We start from the raw sequence: 18,858 nt of genomic DNA, 5'->3' as shown, positions 1-18,858 counted from the left end.
ATATCTATGGCAGCTCTGAAAGATTTTGGAGTTAGTTCATATGTAGGATGACTTAACTAGAAGGTACCAATTACTTGATAGAAAGATAATATAGTAGACTAGCGACCCTCTTGCGGCTTCGCCCGCTTTTACTACTGGATTATTCATATAATGTATGTTTGCAAAGCACTTAAGGTAATGTGAAAATTAATTAAACCCTAATGCAACCCGCATTTTCGTAGTTTCAATAAGGATTTTCCAATTGTTTTACACAGCAAGGATTTTTTAGTAGGTACCGTAATTTTAAGTCTGTGCTACTAATCGTTTCAAGTACTTATTAAAATATATTTAAATGACTATTTTTAGAAAGTTAAATGACTATTTTTAAAGGGAAGAAATTATAAACAAAAACCTACCTACTAATAACTACTACAAAAAATATGAAACCAAATATATCACGCTGAAATAATACATTCAACTCCAATTATCCAATACGTGCAAACGCATCTAAATCTTCGTTGCTATGCCTCTATAGCGGGCGGGTTTTTTTTTTCGAACTTAGGGTATTCTGTCCCTACTACGTGGCTGCCTGTGAGGAAAATTAAATAGAATGCATCGGCCGGGAATCAAACCCGGGCCGCCCGCGTGGCAGGCGAGCATTCTACCACTGAACCACCGATGCGTGTAAGGCAGGCGGGCGCGGCGGACGCATGGCGAGTGGCAAGCGGTTTCGCAGCAAGGATGTTTTGATATTGTAACAACTTCTAAAGTACTTATTAAAATGAAAAACAGTAAAAGACAGTTTTGATCTACCTTAAATGGCCAACGTAACTAATATACTCATTTATATGCCGAGAGTAAGGGATAAGTGAAACATAACTCGATACAGTTGATGTGTAAACGGCGTGATGTGTTAACAATTAAATGCGTTTTTCCCTAAAACTATTTACAATTTCGAAATAGTGTAAAAAGCAAATTTTATCTTCGTTCGTTTAAACAAAAGCCTACCTACTAATAACTACTACAAAAAATATGAAACCAAATATATCGCGCTTAAATAATACATTCAACTCCGATTATCCAATACCTGCAAACGCATCTAAATCTTCGTTGCTATAGAGGCAGCCGAGTATTTTTTTTCGAGCTTGTGGTTAATGCTGAAGAGGGTATTCTGTCCCTGATGAAAAGCAAGCACTACGTGGCTGCCTGTGAGGAAAATTAAATAGAATGCATCGGCAGGGAATCGAACCCGGGCCGCCCGCGTGGCAGGCGAGCATTCTACCACTGAACCACGCGCGGCGGACGCATGGCGAGTGGTGAGCCGTTTCGCAGCAAGGATTTTTTGATATTGTAACAACTTCTAAAGTACTTATTAAAATGAAAAACAGTAAAAGACAGGTTTGGTCTACATGAAATGGCCAACGTAACTAATGTACTTATTTATATGCTGTGAGTAAGGGATAAGTAAAACTTGAGTAACATACAGCTGATGTGTCAACGGCGGGATGTGTCAACAATTAAATGCGTTTTTCTATAAAACTATTCGCAATTTCGAAATATTGTAAAAAAGAAGTTTTATCTTCGTTTAACGTAGAAAATCAATAAAGTATTTTAAAGGATAAGGATTAATACCATTATGGAAAAATATCCCTCACAATAAAAAATATATTGAAATTATTATTTTTAGACAGAAAAATGATCACTACACGTTATTATTAAAAGATATGAATATGCCGTCGGGGACTTTTTTGTAGATCTTATTAAGTACTCCAGTACATTTTTTTCATGTAGTACTTACCATTAAAGCAGCGCATGCGCGAAAGTGTCTCAACGGGTGGGACTTTATACACATTTATCGTATTTATGTCAATTTACATAAGAATGTACAAATAATAAACTATATATAAACCTTCTACGAAAAATACTCGACTTAATGGTGAAAACCGCAACAAAATCCGTTGGATGGTTTAGAAGAAGAAGAGTTAGAAACAACAGACAGACACGAAAAGCGACTTTGTTTTATAAGATATAGGATAGGATATATAGGATAAACAGATGAAGAGATATTATATGTCTTATAGGCTTAAGATTATTTATTTCTCTTAATAATTCAGTTCTCTTACATGAACCACGTATTACGTTAAAAAAAATAATAAAAAATTAAATTTTCATTATAGCACTTGCATACATTTTTTTTCAGGGGCACTCAAAGTAAAACTATTGTATTAATATCTTATGCAAATCTTATTTTCTTTATTTAGTTATTCTCTTTTTATTTATTTTTTTGTTTTTTATGATATTGTTTTTCAAAAAGATGTTCCATACCAATTGCTTATTATTAAATAATTTCATTCTTATGGTAAACATTAAACTTTTTACAATTCATGGCAAAAAAATAATCAAGGACAGAATAACCACGTTAGAGTTAGAGGTCCACTTATAAATATATTAAGTACAAAAACAGCTAAAACAGTAGTGTCGTAGGCGTCGGAATCAACGGACGCCGCTCGAGATGACCGTAGTTTAGTTAACTACGAACTTCCGCCAAATGACGGGCGCGTCACAGTCGCATTGTCCGTTTATAATTATGGGCCTATTTAAAAGTAGGCACCATATGCTTTAATCTATATATCGTATATTGCCACTGAGTGTATGAAATATCTTGTTCTACGTGTAATATATAATTCTGTTCAGAAAACCAGAAATGCCAAAAATTTAATCCTTCAGTCTTTGCATTCAACTTTCGCCTCGTCCATGGTCATCAACCTATTCCATTCCCTCCAAGAGTTTTTACATGACTCTCATCCAGTATCATCGATACAGTGTTCTCAACATTCAATCAAGATCTCTTCCTGTCACTCCCACTCACTTTTGTTTCATAAAAATGCTCTCAGACAAATCAGTAGCACATAAAAAAATCCAACTATATTACCAAATTAAAGCAACTAAAAATACATTATTAATCTATGATTCGGGGAAGTAGTATGATTAACACATGTTTCCTCTAAAATTTGTCAGACGCTCAAGATTTTGTGAAGTGCCCCTTCATTCTTCTTAAAAACTAGACGGAAAGAGATTAATAACGTTTTTTTCCTTAATAAATGATACACATATTCTTTTAGCGTACATATGATTTTTGTAAGAATAATCTTAAAAAAATTTAAATTTTTTTTCTTATGTAAGAATTAAATTGAGAATCTAACAAACTAAGTACTGGACACAGAAATATATTATCTGTATAACAGACCTTATTGTTATCTAACTTTGCTTCAACATGATATAATTATGATAACACAATAGTGGGCAGCATCGCAAAATCTCGCGGAAGTGCACGAGTTGATCTCGTCCACTGTAGTACTGCAGTTTGTATGTGGTATCCTGCGGAAGCGCGGATGTTGCGTCACCGCCGGATATACATGGACCTGTGTCACGCGTGTCGTCACTTGTCACCGACGCCGTCATTGTACTCCGATTGTGACATTTGCGCTTCATCTTTGAAAATGTCAATAGTATGTAATTTTTAATTATCTTCAGCTACAATATTTAAAAGATTCATCTAAATCCGTTTAGTAGTTTTTGTGTAAAAATGGAATAAACGTCGAATAAAAGTCATAACGTAGCCTTACATGATACATTATACACAAGGTATACATCATACACAAGGTATGATGTAAGGCTTTGTAATTTATCTTCCCTTTAAATATGGTGGAAATAACAAAATAGTACATAAAAATAGTAGAGCTTAACATTTGAACGTTGCAGCAAGATACGTTAAAATTTTTATTATATTTAATTATATTAAAAATAAATAAAAACTTATTTAAAATATCTGTAATATTTCTCCGTTTTCATTAAAAAAGAAATGAATGCTAACTAGGAATTATTTATTTAAATCAAAACATACCTCATGTACACATTGTTCATTCATAAACTTTAAAAATACTATCATTAGCTAACATTAAAACTAGGCCGACTTAACGACTGAGGAAATGACGATCGTTAAACAAAATTTTCAGTTCGCACATACGAGTACTGTGTGTTTATCTAGAAATGAGAGCTCGTTACTAATGCGTGAAACAAAAAAGAATAATGGGGCCATTGATCACGTCAGTCAGTCGATTTGGCAGTGGAAGTAATTGTTTCCGAGCGGAAACAGACCCGAGATAATCCACCCTACGCTTACCGTGCCTACTCTCCATCGTTTCCGTTAGTATATTTCGTATATTACGTTACTCGGCTCCGTTTCAAATTAAAGCCGAATGTTTGATGTAAACATTTCTCGGCTATGGTCAATATTTACGAGCGTGTCGAACACTTAATCAGCGGCAGGAAGATGTTAACTTTCCGCTCATATTTCAACCCCCAATCAAAATATGGTAATGGCCTGCGCTCGTCGGTGGCTTCTGCTGAATCAATTTACGGCCGTGTATTTCCAATTAACTGGCAATTCGGTGGCTTCGATTGTTTCGCATTAAATGTGCGGGCGACTCCCGCATCCGGCGATTACGCTTTGTGCATAATTTGTGATGCGCCTGCGCAGCGCCGAACTGCGCATCCTACGCGTTCATTTTTGTTAGATAAAAAAGGGAAGGGAAGGGTTCGTCCGACGCGAGACGTTCGATGTTTCTTAGTCGTCTTTTTTTGTTTTTTATTTAAGGTACCTCTCAGTTCTTTGCACCTGCACTTTTTTTCGTTTTGAGGTCCGTCTGTGCAGAATGTTTGATTTTTTGTACCATCTTTGGCTACTAATAAATTAGATTCAGTTTTATTATGCATTATTAAAACATTTTTTGTTGTACCAAGTATTAAAAACTTAAATATGTATATAATATTGATATACCTACTGACATAAAAGTGATTGTCAGTAAATGGCAAAGCGATAAATTTTTATTATGTCCGTTTACAGAGACCGCGAGTATCGCCGGTATCGCCAGGCTCGTGCCGGCGACCGGATGCGACACTGGCCATATAATGTGGCTGCTTGATGAGCCCAATCAGCCTTATGAAGGTAATTACTTATACGTTTATTATTATTTTTGTAAGTTAATTTTCTTAAATAATAACATAAAATCCGTTGTGCCGCAGAGGCTTAAGCATGTGTTTAATGCGAATGTTGTGGGTTCAATTCTCACTTGCTTCATTTCTTTGCTCTGGTACCAAGGCGAAAAGCGTAACGTTGAGTTCCGCCATTCAACACGCAAATGCACGCAAATGCACGCAACACGCCTCGAAAATGGAATGCCGGTGGAAGGAAGGAAGGAGTGTCTAAATACTACATTTCCTCTGCCTACCATACACATCACACTTCACCATCACGATTTTAACGGCTTGGTACTATAGTGTTTATAATTGATATATTTTTATTTATCTCCTTGATAAGACTGAGTTTGTATCTTTGGCCACAACACGCTTTTAAATAAGTCGACGGAAATATAATTTTAGAAAACTATATTTTTACAGACTGTGAACAGCTCCTGTGCTTTCGCTACTACAATGGTGAAGATGATGAATGCGTGGCGGAGTCGTCATCTCTCCCGCCACGATTTAAAGTTGACCTCAAAAAGTTGCCATTGCGGCTTAAAGAAGGCATGTCGAGAAAGAGAAGTGGCGAACAAGTTTCACACTTCTCTTACAATAATGAGAGTTTTGAAATGAATTCGGAAAATATGCCTCGCATGGAACTTGTGAGTACGAGTCAAGACATCAAGCATCTCAGTGACAACGTTAATAAATGCTCAATTAGCACTTTAGATAGTAGTGGGTCTTCGAATCTCGAACAAATTAAATGTGATCCTAGTAAAGCTCTAGTTAATAATATTAGTGAATCTCAAATTGTAAATAGTGAATCTCGAAGTGCTCTGAATTGCAAGCCTACATCGTCAGGCGTGAAAAAGAAGTGTCCTCCTCCCGTGGACACAGTAGGTGCACAGGCATTAAATGGTGTCAAGAAAAAAACAAACACGAATATCGGATTCGAATCTCCTACGTCACCTGATACTGAGTACTATAAGATATGGTCACCACAAAATCCATGCAAGATTATGAAATTTGTGTATGACGTCGAAGGTGCTAATGTGCCAAATGATGCTCAAAAATCTCCAGTGCCGCCCCTACCGCCTAGACAATCCCACAAACCCTTAGAAAGGATGCACGCTTTGCCTCCAATCGTTCAAAGGCATCGAAAACCAAAAAAGTTAACTAAACCTGAGGATGCCTTTACATTTGAACTCATCGATACAGATGAACAATTCTTTACAGACAATAATATTGCCAACTCCGCAGCTTTACAAGGAAATATTAATGATTTTAAACCTGGTGAATTTTATAATGGTGCTCAAGTACCTATATCTTCAACTGCGAGTTTTTTGAAGGAATGTCAAAATGTCGCCCCTTTGGCGACGCCCGAGACTGATGGCAGCTTATGTGAATCAACAGTTTCTATGAAAGTATCTAGGTTAATTGATGATAAGAAAACGAGTGATGTACCTGATAGTGCGCCAAGCGCGAGTATGAATACTATAATGTTTATAAAGGACATAGGTCCAGATAATTATATTACAACTACATTCGCTAGGAAAGATAAAACTGCTGACAGCTTCCATTCAACTCCAAATCATGCCAAATCGGAAGAAAAAGCACAGCATACATTTCTAAATGATATAAGCAATCATCAAGATTTTGAAGATGATAACAGAAACCAAATTGAAGAAAAAGAAATAACAGTTTTGAAAGGTCACAAGCCCCTAACAAGGCAAAGTTCTGGTCGTGCTACACCTACAATGATGACTGCATTTTTAAATTCCTCGCATATTGATGGACCTAGTCAAGAAAGATGCGATGTAAATACCAGTCCTGAAGCCCCAAGTTCATGTAATTCATCACATTCAACTTCACCAATAGAAGAGTCTTGTAAGACCCCAAGTGTTGGAACAATGATAATGAATCGAAAATATTCATGTGACAGTTCCACTCCGAGGCATTCGAGCTTACCTCGTCATTTATTAAAGAACCTTGGATGCGAGGGAACTCCTAAACATTCACCCCATAAGGCAAACACATCTAAAGATGTCCCAGACAGCCCTATGAGGCCACATCCAAGAGTTTTAACACGAGTAGCTGCCTTAGCTGGGACGGTCGTCCCTCAGTGCCCGCCAACACCCACTCATCACGCAAGGAGGCCACGGCCTCTGCCACCCCCTGACCTACACCCTCCACCCATACAAAACGATACTCCATTAGAAAACTTTGAAATGGTGGAATTTACAAATGAATTGAGAACATCGGAGATTAGATCTCCGAATCTTGAATTCGTGAACAGTAATCACTTCACAATAGTACACGCTGGGCCGCCAGAGGATGTGGTGCTGCGCCGGCCGCCCGTAGACGATAATGATGATAACGATAACGCAGTAGCTTCGCCCACGCCGCTGAGACATATGGCTGGGATCAGACTGCCGTCGATACCAGAGAGGGCATCGAGACAGATGGCGTTGACTGGAGACTTCCCAGCTAATATGATTGGGGGTATCATTGAATGTGAAGAGCCCTTGCCTCCTGGTGAGCACAATTTGTTTTTGTAAATCTAAATTTTGTAACTGTAATGGAAATTACTTTAAATCTTTTATAGAACACATCTCTTGGTCAAATTATCCTGATATATTACCGGGATGCCATTGCATATTATTTTACACTTAATATTATAATACAACACATATTATATTACCATATTCCAGGCTGGGAAGCCCGTATGGACAGTCATGGCCGCGTGTTCTACATCGACCATATCAACAGGACAACAACGTGGCAAAGACCTGCCGCGAATGGTAGCGCGCCGAGGTCACCCGCGCCTGAAGTGCAGAGACGGCAATTGGATAGAAGGTGACATTGCCCGTTATTTTGTTAGTTAGATGATTTTGTGTTGTATATAGATAGAAAATATTGTAGTTCTATTTATTTTTCATATCATCATGGTACAGCTTAAATACCTCTTTTACGGTTCTTATGTACCCATTAACGGTGTAGTTAATTATAAAAGATCACTAAAATTGTCTATTACTAAGACTGTAACTAGCACTTTGATATAAAAATCTAAAGTATATGATATGAAGTCTAATAAAAAAAAAAGGATACTATTTTATATTGTTCTTATATTCACGCATGTTAATTAGATTCTCCATATTTTTTTTCAGATATCAATCAATACGTCGTACAATGACACGCACGCAACTAGGGGAAGAGGAGCGTGGAGCCAGCTCGTCACCTCCTCCCGCAGCCAGCACGTCCAGACCAATGGAAACGCAAATACCCCACGCTCCCCACCCAGCCGCTGAGTTCCTAGCGAGACCGGACTTTTATTCTATATTGCATATGAATTTGGTAAGTATTTTTAATGAATGTAGTAATATGGATTGACGAGAGTCGGACCAGTTCGACTTGTCTCCTCGTGGGTGGTTCTTTGTAGCGCTTATACCCAACGCTCCCTATTCAGTTGCTGATTTTCTATAAATTATAGTTAGTATGCCTAACTAACTTTAGTAGTTAGGGTATTTTACATTGATAATTTCGTAAAATTAAACATTAACATTAACTTATAAATTGGATTATAAATTAATGTGATACATGAAATACATTTATTAATAATATATTTTTCTGATCTCCAGGAAGCATCATCACTCTACAACTGCAATTCAACCCTAAAACATATGATATCTAAAATAAGACGAGACACGTCGTCGTTTGAGCGATATCAGCACAACAGAGATTTAGTCGCTCTCGTCAACATGTTCAGTGAGACTGATAGAGACCTACCACTGGGATGGGATTCGAAGTTGGATCGAAATGGAAAGGTATAAATAAGTTTTTTATAGTATTAAATATCTTTAACAAAAGAACATAAAAGTAACATATATAAAAAATATCTAAAATGTATGTATCTTATCTATTCTTATGTCTAATAACTTGAAAACAATTATTTTAAAAGGCTTACGTAATTTTTTTGAGTTTAGTTCTTTAAACATCGTACATGTTTCAAACCTACCAGTTGTGTACTAATCACTTGGGTTGTAACACTATCAATCAATCAATCAAATCAGCCTTTTCGGGTCCACTGCTGGACATAGGCCACACCACTAGTGTTCATCTAATTGATACAACGTGGCAAAGGCCAATGTTACGTTGTATGGAAAACAGACGAAGGAGATTCTACAGTAAAAAAAGCTAAATTACACAATAATAGATTGCATGTTAAAAAGTGATCCAGCAACTAATCGGCAACCTTCACTTATAACAAGATATACATAATTATTTACAATATAGTTGCTAGCAATAAATTATATCGTATAGTTTAATTTTGTATAATAAACTTAGACTAAACACAAACATTAAGATATATCTGATAATATGATCTTTAGGATAATTTAAGAGGTAGAGTACAAAAAAACAGACTAGACGTATTCGTTATCTATATAATGTCATCTGTTCTGTCAAACTGTCACTGTCACTGTCACCGCAGCGTTTCTTCGTGGACCACGTGATGAGGCGCACCACGTTCATTGACCCGCGGCTGCCGCGCGCGCCTCAAGCGGGGCCCTTCTCGCCGTTGTTGCCACCGCGGCGACGGCCTATTATGCCTGATCAGGTTGTTTAGGGTTGATTTTGTAGCGGTTTTATGCTCTCTGTGGGTTTTTTGAGGTTTTATATGTTTTGTGTAGTAAAAGAAATAACTAAAGTTCAAATTTATTAAAGAAACTATAGATCTTTTCGTTCAAATGAGTGCAAATTCATTACTTTCATTGGACTTTCAAAGCTATGCTACTTACTAATATCAAAATCAAATCAAATCAGCTTAAGACTGTATCCCGCATATAGCAGGATAGGCAGAGGGAAACCTAGTGTTAAGACATTCCGGTGCCAGAACGGATTTGGTGATTGAGGCCACGACGGTATCAATCGGTACTGGTATCGTAATAATTAAAATTGAACTTTTATGAATTTCATTTTCAAGTAAGACTATTGAAGTGTATAATCTTACATTCTTGTACATAATTACTAATAACCTAAGTTTAGCCCTTTGAAAATCTAAGATAGCGTAAAACCTATTTGTATTGTTGTTTTTGATAGTTTGATTGTCTGTGTGGCATGTTTTTAATTTCGCTCTTGCACGCTGTATGTTTGTATAGAATCTTTTTTTCTTTTCAATTGTTTTGCACGGTTAGAAGGATTCATTATTTTATGTTTTTAGCGCTCGCTTATGGTTTGTTTCTTTTTTAGTATTGTTTAGTCTTTTTTAGATTTATTAGTAATGTGTCTATATTATCTGCATTTAGTTAATATTATTTGTTATCTATGGGTGTCATTTTCTAATTTGAATTAAACTATTTATTGTTCTAATTTTGTTTTAAACGTACATTTGTTTACCCGAAAATTAAATGTAAAAAGAAAATCAAAAGTTTTCTCTTATATGAAAAATTATACATAATATATTTAAGAAAATATTTTAATATATATATTAGATAATTTCTTAATGAAATAACTTATTTTGATATATGATACAGGCGCCGACTCCTCCACCCAGGCCGCCGGTCACGAATTCAGATTTCTATCCCCATCACATGCAACAAGAGATACCTATTGCGTATAATGACAAGGTAATATAAAACTTTATTATTTACATATAAATTAAGTTTACTTATAATAATGAAATTTACAAATTTATTTATGAAGATATTATTTTTTATCATGTCTCTCCCACATAATTCAAGTTGAGTAGATAGAAAGGAACTCCAATGAAGCTCCACATTCCGCACATTTTAAAGATATGCGATATTGCCTTAATTTTCTACAAAGTATTTATCATAAAATTGTTGGCTCTCTTAATTAATAATTATTATAAATAAATAAACTAAGAATACACAATACAAGAATACATTATAAATATATTAAAAAATACAACAACGAGGCTGAACTCTATCCCATAGGTGGCGCTAGTTATATTTATTTTGGTAGAATTATATTTACACTCATTTATATTTACTTTATTTATCCAGGTAATAGCATTCCTACGTCAACCAAACATACTATCTATATTGAAAGAACGTTGTGGAGGTTGCGGTACATCTCTGCGAGACAAAGTGAATGCAATTAGAGTGGAAGGAGCACCAGCACTCGCCAGATATCAGAATGACGTTCAACTTACGTGTTTGCTTAGGTAAGTTTTTATATTCAGTTTCACGGTTTATCTCGTAAATAGCGGGGTAGGCATAGAGATTTAGTGTTACACTCCGTTCTCCGCTTATAGTTCGAATTAGCGTGTTGTGTGGCGGAAATCAACGCTGCACTTTGTCTTGATGGTGTGGAAATAAATATAGCTTAATCTTCGAGGGATTGGAGATCGAAGCCACGAGTATTACGTTGCCCGTCTCTTTTTGTTTTGTATTTTTAATTGATATATTTTTAGGTTAGATGAAAGAGCAACTCAACTAAGGTAAGTTTGTAAGCTAACTGTATATCTGACAGTCTTGAATGCTAATTAGCTTTAAAAATAAGAAATAGTCATAGTAACTGATTGTGGCTAATTAAAAAAGGGATTGACATTTGATGACATAACTTATGGCTGCTTGTAGTCACTTTATTCTTAGGCCAATTATTATCTTTAAAACAATTATTCTTATAACTTTAACAATTAAACAATTATTATTGCTATTTCTTTTATATAAACCACCGAATTAAATATTTTCTTCGGTGAAGTATAAAAGTGCATACTAGTTGACTTCTGATTGAAAAGGTTGTTTAAATAACTTATGAATCTAGTTATTGTGTTGTGTATTTCAATAGCAATTGATGTGCGTATGTAATCTCATAAAAAAGCTAGAAGGCAATCTATACGGATATTTTTTTTATATTTAGGCAGATTAAGCAAAGAAATTATATCTACATCCATGGTATTAACGATTTTTTAATCTTCTTCTTCGTGTCAATGAATGGAGAATTCATATCACATTTTGCCAGTATTTAGCCACGTCGACTGCGGCATCTGTTGCTTCCATCAGATCGTCATGTGAGCAGGTGAATGGACATTTCGGGCAGGAGAGTAAGTGTGCCATCGTTTGTGGATCGGCGCCACAGTCACAGGGTGACCCATCCCTCAGTTCGTACCCCCATCTCACGAGAAGCTCTTTGCATCGGCCAACCTGGCTCCGTAAACGATTAAGTGACTTCCATGTTGGCCACTGCAAGTTGTAACCTGCGGGTAGGCACTCTTTGGGGGGAACAAAGCCTGAAGGTGGCGAGTAGATTGTCTGCCATAACCGTATCCTAGCGCGACTCGGAATGCAATCTAGAGCTTTGGTAGCTTGAATAAAACTGTGGCGACTTTTCAAGCGGGCACGAGGTGCGGTGTAGCCAAAGAGTGGGTGCCGAGGGTCTTTTTCCTGACGCATTTTTTCGACAGAACATGCCACCTCACGTCGAACCTTAGGAGGCGCTATTCCGGCCAGAGGGTAGACCTTGTTTAATGGTGTGGGCTTAAGGCAACCAGTAATTATTCGACAAGTCTCATTTAATGCTATGTCCACCTCCTTTGCATGAGCGGAACGGTGCCAAACTGGACACGCATATTCACCCGCAGAGAAAGATAGAGCGAGGCCTGTTGTACGAAGTACGTGCGGAGATGCCCCCCAATGTGTTCTCGTTAGCCGACGGAGCAGATTATTTCTTGCACATACTTTTTGTTTGGTATACAGGCAGTGAGCTTTAAATGTTAAAGACCTGTCCAGTATAACTCCCAGGTATCGTGGTTGTGGACAGTGTTGAATTTGAGCACCTCGCCAAGATATTTGAAGAGGCCTGTTTGCTTCACGATTCCTCAGGTGGAACGCACACGACTGAGTTTTAGACGGGTTGGGTTTAAGGGCGTTATCGTCATAGTAAGAGTCGAGTGCGCTTAGGGCTGTCTTCAGCAAACTTTCCACCTCCTCAAAACATGGCGCCTGAGCAGCCAAAGCAAGGTCATCGGCATAGAGGAATTGATGGGTGTTTGGAGTTTTTGGTTGATCGTTGGTATAAATGGAAAATAAGGCCGGGGCTAAGACACTCCCCTGTGGGAGGCCGTTTTTCTGACTGCGCCACCTACTTTTGTTACGATTAAGGTGAACCTGAAATCTTCTGTTGTTTAAGATATCTCTTAGTATGCGGACGAAGCCTTGATCGTTAGTTATGTTGTGAACTTTAACTAGGAGTCTACGAATGTTGACGGTATCGTATGCAGCTGTTAAATCAACAAAGACAACGCCAGTTATTCTCCTGTTTTCAAATCCGTCCTCAATAGCCTGTACAAGATTCAAAGTTTGCCTAGTGCAGGACTTGCCAGGACGAAAACCAGCTTGCTCTGGGATTAGGTGTTCCTCAAGTAAAGGCGTCAGGCGGTTTAAAAGCATCCTCTCAAAAAGTTTGAATGTATGGCTTAATAGCGATATGGGGCGGAAACTTTTCGGATCATCTGGGCTTTTACCTGGTTTTAACAGAGCTATGATTTTGGCCCGCCTCCAGACCTTTGGGATTGTGCAGAGATTCAGGCATGAGTTAAACATTGCTAATAGCCATGAGATAGCTACGGGACCCAAGTGTTTAATTTGTTCCGTAGTAAGGTCGTCCAAGCCAGCCGCTTTTCCATTTTTTAAAGATTTAATGCTTGCTACTATTTCGGCTAGTACAAAGGGTTTGCTGATGGCATCGGTATTGTCAGTCGGTGAGATAAGTGGCTTTAGTTCCCTGGGCAGGCGGTGGGGTGGCTTTCCATTTAAAAGAAGCTGATGGGCAACTTGATTGGCAGTTACTTGACCAGAGTTTGTAGCATTTGGGGGGTCGCCAGTTAGCTTTTTAATGGTGTTCCATGCCTTCTTGCTGTTATGGGTCATGTCAACGGAAGATATAAGCTGAATCCAGCTGTTTTTTCGGCTTTCAACAAGTGTCCGCATAAGTTCCTCTCCAGCCAGAATGGTGTCCTCAGAAAAAGGGTCTTTGGAGTAGAGCGATTCATAGGTAGAAAGCAGCTTAGCAGACTGATCCTCAAGGCCTGGGATGTACAAGCACCGACAGCCGCGAGGTATGTGCTTACGAGCTGATTCCCAGATGATATCCACAAATAAATCGTAGTTCTGCGGGGTTGGTTCTACATCTATCAGCTTAGACTCCACGTACTCAGAAAAGGCCCGCCACTTGGCTTTCCTGAAATTAAACCGTCTTCTAAAGGGAACCACAACAGGAGTTATCGCTGCTTGAATTTGGCAGGAAATAGGTCTGTGTTGCGTGTGTGGGATGGGCTCATGAACTCTCTTTTTACATAAGGAACTGATGTTTTGACTTGTAAATATAAGATCTGGATTATATCCCCGATGCCAAATTCGACTATTAAATGATGCTGGAAGTTTAGAGTCATGTAGTAGGGTGAAGTTTTTAGCTTCAGCCCAGGCCTCAACCGCCTCACCATCTTTGTTAGTAGAGGAATAGCCCCAGGACGAGCTATGGCTATTAAAATCTCCAATAATAATGTGAGCTGGGTGATCAGTAATTTTTATGTCGATTGGGCCAAAGGGAATGTTTGGGGGTTTATAGATTGATGTGACACTACAGTTTCGGAAATCAGCGGTGATAATTTCTATATCATTTTGGGTGGCTACGGATATAGCATCGACAATCGCAGCTGGGTTAGCAAACATTGCGCTTCCATATTTTTCATGTGGGATCTCGGCTATAAGTGTCATGCCTGAGATATAGGGTCTTGATTGGTTTGCATCTCTATGTGTCTCCTGGACGCACAAAATGTCGCAAGCGGTATTTTTACAGAGATTCGCGAGTAATTCGGATTTTAGGGAAGAAAAACCTTCGATGTTAATAGATATTACCGTGAGAGCTGCTCGGTAAGGGTTAAGGTTAGATTCGTCACAATCGGCGTGGTCACTTGTTTGGCCCTGAGAAGGGCAGTTACTGGCTTTTGGAACATTCCAATTCATTGTGGGGACAGGATCAGTCAGCCTAGGCCCTGCGTTACCGGACCTAGCTGCTTCCAGGGTGCGCCACGTGGAGGCTCCTATCGTGCACCCTTTTATTTTTTAATAAAACCTCAACATTAATATTATATGACACAAAATAGATTTTGTTTCATCCAACGGTGGATAGATGGCGTTATACGTCAGTTACTGACGCTAGCTGCATCTATGCAGGGTCCTTAACCCATATAGCGTAGTCACGGTAAAAATAGACGAGAAGATTACTGAGCTATTTTTATAAGTAACTAGATATGAGAGACTGTCGTATAAGGAAATTGAGAGGAAAACAGTTTTGCAAGGTATAAAATCTTAATTTTCTGAATGTATGACAAACTAAGAACGATAAACTGTTATTTTGATTACTGTATTCATATTTAAAGCATTAATTTTTCTAAATCTTTCCGTTCTTCATATGACGGTTATTAAGAAATATTGCTAAATGGCAAAATGTTGATGTTAACATCAATAATTAGTGAGACCTATTGTCAAAAGGAAATCAATGAACCGACTACTATCAGCAAAGCAATGTATTTTTTTTTAATCGAGTAGGGTCTTTATAAAAGCTACTTTAAAAACGATATATTTTTTTGAAAAAACGACATAAACTGAGCTCAACGGAAACAGCATTGATTTAGTCAATTGTATGAAAACCGCTATGTGAACTAATTATTAAATTACAACATGACAGTTAAAATTATCCGATACACAAAATATTTGTACTAGTGACCGAATAAATAAAATATAGACTCACATTTCACACGTTCTAATTCATTTGATTGTTTCCTTTGTATTTTAATCGTAGTAGTATGCAAGTACAGAATTACATATTGTATATGTACTTATATCACTAGATCTTAAATGACGTTTCGTCTATTAATATACAAAATTGCAACTAAAACAATATTTTTTTAAATAATAATTATATATCGAACGGGGTGTCAAAACACTAGGTTCTATTTGTCTGTCTAAAACTAAATAAAAAAATATTGTTTATGTTCCAATTTATGACAGAGTGTACCTAGTAAAATTTTGTACAGCAAACTGCATCTATGTGTCATTCGAACAAAATCGCTTGAAAAACCTCATCTATTCAATTACTCTATTATTAAATAAATTATCTAGGTAAATAGTTTATTAAATATGAATCATGGGACGATTTTCCGCTTACGTCTCGTGGTTATATGTCATTTTCAACGTATTTTATTGAGCTTTGTGGTAAACCATCGTTGTAGATACTATGATTATTTTGTAATTAATAATATTTCTCGCGATCTGGTTAGACATAGTTGTTGCAGCCTAATACGTGATGTCTTGAAAATGTGATAAAACTTTTGGCTTTCCCCACAAAAAAACAAGAGATACGTAAAGATTAGAGATTTACAATATAAGCAGTATAAGCAGTAGTATTCACGTATTACCCCGCATTATATAGCAGGGTAAGCAGAAAGCCTAATGTTAAGACACTCCGGTTTCCGCTTCCTGGCCAAATTTGTGACGTAACTCGGTGTTGCTTTCTATTTTACCAGAAAAGGAAATAAAAATAATTCATTTAGTTTAATTTCAGACGTTGTATACACTTTTCAAATGTCAGTCGTTCATTTCTATACACAAACTTGATTATGAAAATCTTGAAAATTTTTTTTTTCAAAACGATTTCATTTTAAACGTTTGAGTTATATATAAATGGGAATAGAAGAAATCTTAATTGTAGTTATATATAAAAGTGAAACTGAAGAATGTTCCCACTATAAAAATATGCAGTAAACCGCTTGATCCGGTTTCAGGTCTCAATTGTACAACAATGATCTTAGTAGGTACTGGCCACATTAGCGTTTTTGTGCCTTATACATAATGATTCTAATGACATAAAAACAATATGCCGTATCCTGCTTATTGTGAATGTGAAAATTGCATCTTTATGTGCTAAGGATTTTTTATTAATTAAATTACTAAGAAGTCAAGCAATATTAGACTTGATTGTCGTAGCTTCGTTTCTCACTCTTGGAAAAGTTTAAACTTTTTTTATGTTTCGCACTGTATCCCCGCAAATAGCAAGATAGGCAAAGAGAACATGAGAACTTTAGTGTTATAACACTCCCTTCCAGTTAAGACTATTCCGTTCTCTGCTTTTGATGAATTCTAGAGGCATTGAGTACTCTTATTAAGGAAAACTGTGTTTTATTATTATTATTATTAAATACAGTGTTACAATTATTATAATAACCGTTAATATTACGGAAGCAACAGATAATTATGTGTCTAATGAATGCTACTGACGAGGAATACATGTTTTCCTATCACTTACGTAGAGTACAAGTATATTGTACAAAATACTTATTTAGATAAACGATATGATTTCAAAATAAAGAACTGTTTTCTTTTTAAATTGTAAGTAATATTTGATAATATTTATAATCCAAACAAAAAAATATATAATTATTATATTAAATACCATTCGTCAGCGCTCAGGACATTGGTGTAAAAATGTCTACTCATCGCGTATATTTTTTTAATAATAACTAATAGTCCGATTTTGGTCATTCTTTTTTTATAGATCTTATAAATTATCTTAATTTGAAGCATATAACTGTTTAATTCCATAAATGGAATAAAAAATACTAGGTAAAACCCCAGCCATAGATTAAAAATCCAATAAATGCATGAGTCACGACACAAAAAATAATATTTAAAAGATTTGTTTCTTTTTTTTTAATTTTTTGGCAGCTAAGATTTTTTTTCAATTAAAAACACTTTTAATTTTACATTAAAAATATATATTACTTTTTATCTACGTAGGTTATTCATAACTTAAAATTACCTATACGATATCGATTTCGATATCCAATGATAGTCGCCTGTAATTTTGTTTCTAACGGATCCGAATAAGCATTCGCATGACGCAGTCATTTATGACATAGTAATAATGATCGACTTTTCAATTTGAACGATCGTGACTTCATTTACTGAATATTACATACTACTACATATACTATTTTTTATATATATTTTAAGAAATATATGAATGTTAGCTAAATCCTTCTAGACTGGGATCCGGCCGTTGAATCCTGCATATACGAGTTTTCTTAATTAAACCTATATTAATGAATAATACATGATTAGTAGAACAGATTACACCTGGGTTGCCTGGAAGAATCCTGCCGCAATCACCTTTAATTACATTTTTTCGTAACTCGTTTTTGGAGAAAATTGCACCAATACGTTTTTTATATGAATCGCACATCATTTGAAAGATAATCCCATAAGGAATTGGAAAATTAAGGGTTGCCAGCTCTCAGTCTGCCGCAAGTCTAGGGTTGCCTGGTTTAAACATGTCACTAAATGTTAATAATTTGCACTCATGTGTTTTTTTAATGAATTATATATCAAATTAAAGCTTATTTTTTTCTGAACACTATAAAACAGGGTTGCCTGGAAAATTCCTGCCGCAAACAGGGGTTGCCAGCGTTTGAAATATTTTATTCCGGTTCCGTTTGACTATGAGAATAGACGATGAAATGCGCGGTCTGCCTTATGTTTTAAAGTAAAATATTATATAATAGAAGGTCAATCTTAAAATCAATGTTTATTCTAATTGTTCACCTGTTAAATGATGATTTTAATCATATTAAGTACACACAGAAAACTATTTAAAGATGAAATCATTCTTATTTTTCAAGTAAAATAATAATCCATAATATTGAGTATTCGCAAAATTTATTTTATAAATAATGATATTTAGTTAAATAACCCTTTTAAAACAACTAAATTATCTAATTAAGTAAATGTTTACAAATATCGATCTACTATAAGGTATTAATTACAACATGTTTCCTTA

The 18,858-nt window shown here is 36.2% G+C and overlaps 1 protein-coding gene across 3 annotated transcripts in view; it reads left to right on the top strand.

Annotated features, from left to right (window-relative positions):
- The window catches only part of Hecw (Hecw ubiquitin protein ligase), a 96,491-nt gene that overhangs the window by 35,170 nt on the left and 42,463 nt on the right, over nucleotides 1-18,858 (top strand). For 2 of the 3 annotated variants that reach the window (XM_085204513.1, XM_085204516.1), the window contains 8 exons: nucleotides 4,886-4,987; nucleotides 5,440-7,536; nucleotides 7,713-7,857; nucleotides 8,169-8,355; nucleotides 8,640-8,825; nucleotides 9,491-9,616; nucleotides 10,533-10,625; nucleotides 11,025-11,185. In XM_085204513.1, coding sequence (XP_085060639.1) covers nucleotides 4,886-4,987; nucleotides 5,440-7,536; nucleotides 7,713-7,857; nucleotides 8,169-8,355; nucleotides 8,640-8,825; nucleotides 9,491-9,616; nucleotides 10,533-10,625; nucleotides 11,025-11,185 — 3,097 coding nt within the window. The remainder of the gene's footprint in view (nucleotides 1-4,885; nucleotides 4,988-5,439; nucleotides 7,537-7,712; nucleotides 7,858-8,168; nucleotides 8,356-8,639; nucleotides 8,826-9,490; nucleotides 9,617-10,532; nucleotides 10,626-11,024; nucleotides 11,186-18,858) is intronic. The other variant, XM_085204515.1, reaches the window with a different exon arrangement.

This window comes from Heliconius melpomene, chromosome 20 (assembly GCF_056956725.1).
Source record: "Heliconius melpomene rosina isolate 202511_hmr_F chromosome 20, ASM5695672v1, whole genome shotgun sequence".
NCBI classification, from domain to species: domain Eukaryota; kingdom Metazoa; phylum Arthropoda; class Insecta; order Lepidoptera; family Nymphalidae; genus Heliconius; species Heliconius melpomene.
The sequence above is the reverse complement of the archived record's forward strand: the minus strand, read 5'-3'. Positions and strand labels throughout refer to the sequence as shown.